The sequence below is a fragment of the Maniola jurtina genome, chromosome 6, assembly GCF_905333055.1.
Source record: "Maniola jurtina chromosome 6, ilManJurt1.1, whole genome shotgun sequence".
NCBI classification, from domain to species: domain Eukaryota; kingdom Metazoa; phylum Arthropoda; class Insecta; order Lepidoptera; family Nymphalidae; genus Maniola; species Maniola jurtina.
Genome location: NC_060034.1, coordinates 9306681 through 9310354, shown reverse-complemented (window position 1 = coordinate 9310354; position 3674 = coordinate 9306681). Strand labels below are relative to the sequence as shown.

The following is a 3674-nucleotide window of genomic DNA, read 5'->3' as shown; positions in this document are numbered from 1 at the left end:
TTTTCTAGGACACGTCAAAATAATAAGGCAGTGTTCTATAAACTTGAATAAATGAGAAGAAAAATAAACCGGTCAAGTGCGACTCGCACAGGAAGGGTTCCGTACCATAATACAAGATGTAGGTACCTTACACTTTTAGGTGAAACATTGCAAGTTAAAGCACTGCATATTTAGCAAACATTTTTTTTGTAAACACATTTAAACTCTTTATGATGTAAGCACAAACTCACGATTTAAGGATTTTTCCTTTAGGTACTTGTGCTATAAGACCTACTCTACCTTCCGGGAAGTACCCTATAGGTTTTTAGACAGACACGACAGACTGACGGACAGACAACCAAGTGATAAAATAAGAGTTTCTTTTTCCTTTTGAGGTAAGGAACCCTAAAAAATGTTCGTGTTAAATGAAGCAGATTCTGCGTTGTTAGACTAAAAAATATAAACAAGTATAATAATTTTAGTTTGACCTTTAAAATAATTTAAATGTAAAGTCAATATTCTCATAAAAATACCGCTACCAAATCCCTTACACACCGGTTTGAAATCATGTGAATTAACAAAATATCTAATATTCCTTCATTCGCATGGCAAAGATGGGCAGCACCTCTATCAATTTTAGCTGCTAGTCTTACTAACATAATATTATGTGGTTAATGTCAACATGAAAATTGTGTACGACACTATTTATTATTACCTCATTTTTATATGTGTTTGTACAATAACGTGTTTCTGCGCAGAAAATGGAACTTACAAAGGTATGTAGTTTGTTTATATAGTACCTATACTTTTTACGTATGTTAAACTTCAACTTATTGCTATTTATATATTATATTCTGCTGCATTATTAGTTAACCGGGCATCGTTAAACAATGACGAAAAAAATATATTAAGTATACACTAATTTCACTCTTTAATAATAGGTACTTAAAGTCAGAATCTAGACTTCCTAAAAATTATAGCTATGGCGACAAAGGCTTCAAAACCAAAAACAATTTTAATTATTATCATGACTGCGGAACTCTATCTATATATGTTTTGACACGTACTTGATTAATATATTATTAACAATAATTAACATTTATGTGTCGGCTTTAGCTATCTAAGTGTATCAAGAAGATAATAATTTATGCATAAAACTTATGAGTCGCAGGCTATTTGGTTAAACCCCAAATAATCTGTTACTTTCATATAATAAAAGTTATAGGTATATGAAAACGTATAACTAGTATGCGAACATTTATAAGTTCGATGATATTTTAACGTGAGAATCTATTTTTTTTTTCAGGAAACGATGAAAGCGAAAATAATTCAGCCAGTTCCCGTGGGGGAAGTATTGCAGAAAAAACAAACTGTAAAGATTCCAATGAACGAGTAAATAAATGTTTCAACAGGACGGACGGTATAGAAACATCAGAAATCCATAAGATTCCACAAAAAGCTATATTAGTAACAAATAAAAATGACAATAATTTTCAACATCGAGATATTTCTGGTCCAAATTCACAAAAAGTTAACGACAAAGACTTGCTAGATTACGGCAGTTTTAATCGTGAAAAATATTCTCCGTATGAAGAATTCGGTCTTTTACCATTTAGGAAATGGCCATCGGGTCAGCCACCCTTTTGGTTATCTCAAAGTAATCCTCCAGATTATACCAAGCCACAATCACACAATAAAAATCCTATGCTTGATGGAACATATTATCCTCATGGCAAGCCGCTTCATAGTGGTGAATTATCTTCTCATGGTAAGCCACCTTATACTGGATCTTCTCACCATAATAGGCCACATGGTGAATCTACTCATCATAACAGACCACCTAAGCATGATGAACATTCTTCTCATATTAAACAATCTCCACAAGGAGGACCAGTTCTCCATGATAAACAACCTCCGCTTGGTGGACGTCAACTTCCCCATGGGGGACTTTCTCATTATGAAAGACCACTGCAGTCTCATGGTGTATTTTCTTATGGCAGACCACCTCCTCATGGTAGACCACCTCATCACAGTGGATCTTCTCACCATGACAGACCACCTTCCCATAGTGAACCGCCTGCACAAGGTGGATCGTCTCATCATAATAAACCATCGCATGGTGGACATCAATCTCCGCACGGGGGATCTTCTAACCACGATAGACCCCCGCCTTATGGTGGATCTCATTCTCATGGTGAGTCTCCTTATCAAGGTAAACCACCCTCTCATAGTAGACCACCTCATCATGGTGGATCTACTCACTATGACAAACCACCTCCACAAGGTGGATCGTCTCACCATCATAAACCACCTTCGCATGGTGGACATCAATCTCCTCATGGTGGACCTCCTCAACATAATAGGCCACCGCCTCATAGTGGATCTCCTCCTCATGGTAGACCACCTCATCACGGTGGATCTGCTCATAATGACAAACCACCTCCGCATGGTGAACACTTTTCCCATAATAAACCACCGCCACAAGGTGGATCACCTCATCATGATAAACAACCGGATGGTGGACTTTCTCATCATGATAAACCCCCACCTCATGGTGGATCTCCTTCTCATGGTAAACCACCTCCTCATGGACATCCTTCACATAGTAGACCACCACATCATGGCGGGTCACCTCCCTATGATAGACCACTTACAAATTGTGAAACTCCTGGCGGCCCATCCCCTCCACATGGCGGACCTCCTCATTGCATACCATTTTCCCAAGGTGAATTACATCCTCACGGCGGCTCGCAGAATGGCCCATCTGCTATTGAGACACCTTTACATGAACATCCGTCCCAACAAACTTCCAATAACGACCAAGAAACATATGGACATCCACATCAAGCCACTACTGCAAATCCAGTCAATGGAGACTATAGCACAACACTTAACCCTGCAGTTATTTTTAGAGATGACCTTTTACCCCTATCCTTATTTCAAGCGCAGCCAGTGAGGCCTCCATACGAAATAGAAGATGGATACAACTACATACATTTGATCGATGTGAGATAAAATTATATAGCGCCTGATACTATCGACCAACTTTCGAAAATTGGGTTGTTGTACATGGATACATTTTATATTTGTTGTTTACTATGTACTATCTAAGCCTTTACTTAATAACTGTTAATTAATGAATATAATTTAATTAGTAAACTGCCTCGGTTTACAATAACTTTGTCTAAGATTAAAGATTTTCAATGTTCAAATTTGATATGATAAAAAAATTAAATAATAATTTTGAAAGTCTCAGTTCTGCATTTTTTTATTTTTACAACCTTCGCCTCGAAAAAATATTATTAATTATACAAAAAGGTTATATATAGTATTTTAAAAGTATCATATTAGAATATTTGTGTTATTTTATAATATGAAAATTAAAAATCAAGATAATGGACTGTTTTTTATCATAGCCACCTATGCTACTAACTTATAACTTATAAGTAAACAATAGTCCACAAATAAGTTACACGTGATCAAAATAAGCTTATAGTCAACTTTATGAGTCATTTGGAATAACCTGTAATGTTTAGACGTTATAGCTATAGATAATACATATTAAATTCTTATTTTGAGAATAGGTACCTACTGTATGTATTTTTCTACCAATTATTTATTAATATATTATCAATTCTAGTTGCCGGGCGGGGTTTTGCATACTATTTGGGTTTTATTACGGTGTGTTTTTATCT

At 35.9% G+C, this 3674-nt stretch overlaps 1 protein-coding gene across 1 annotated transcript; it reads left to right on the top strand.

The window, feature by feature from the left end:
- The first annotated feature begins 661 nt into the window (after positions 1–661).
- Positions 662–2994, top strand: LOC123866268 (basic salivary proline-rich protein 2-like). The gene is made up of 2 exons (XM_045907723.1): positions 662–755; positions 1286–2994. The coding sequence occupies exons 1-2, from the start codon at positions 662–664 to the stop codon at positions 2992–2994; spliced, it is 1803 nt and encodes a 600-aa protein (XP_045763679.1).
- Positions 2995–3674: the final 680 nt, after the last annotated feature.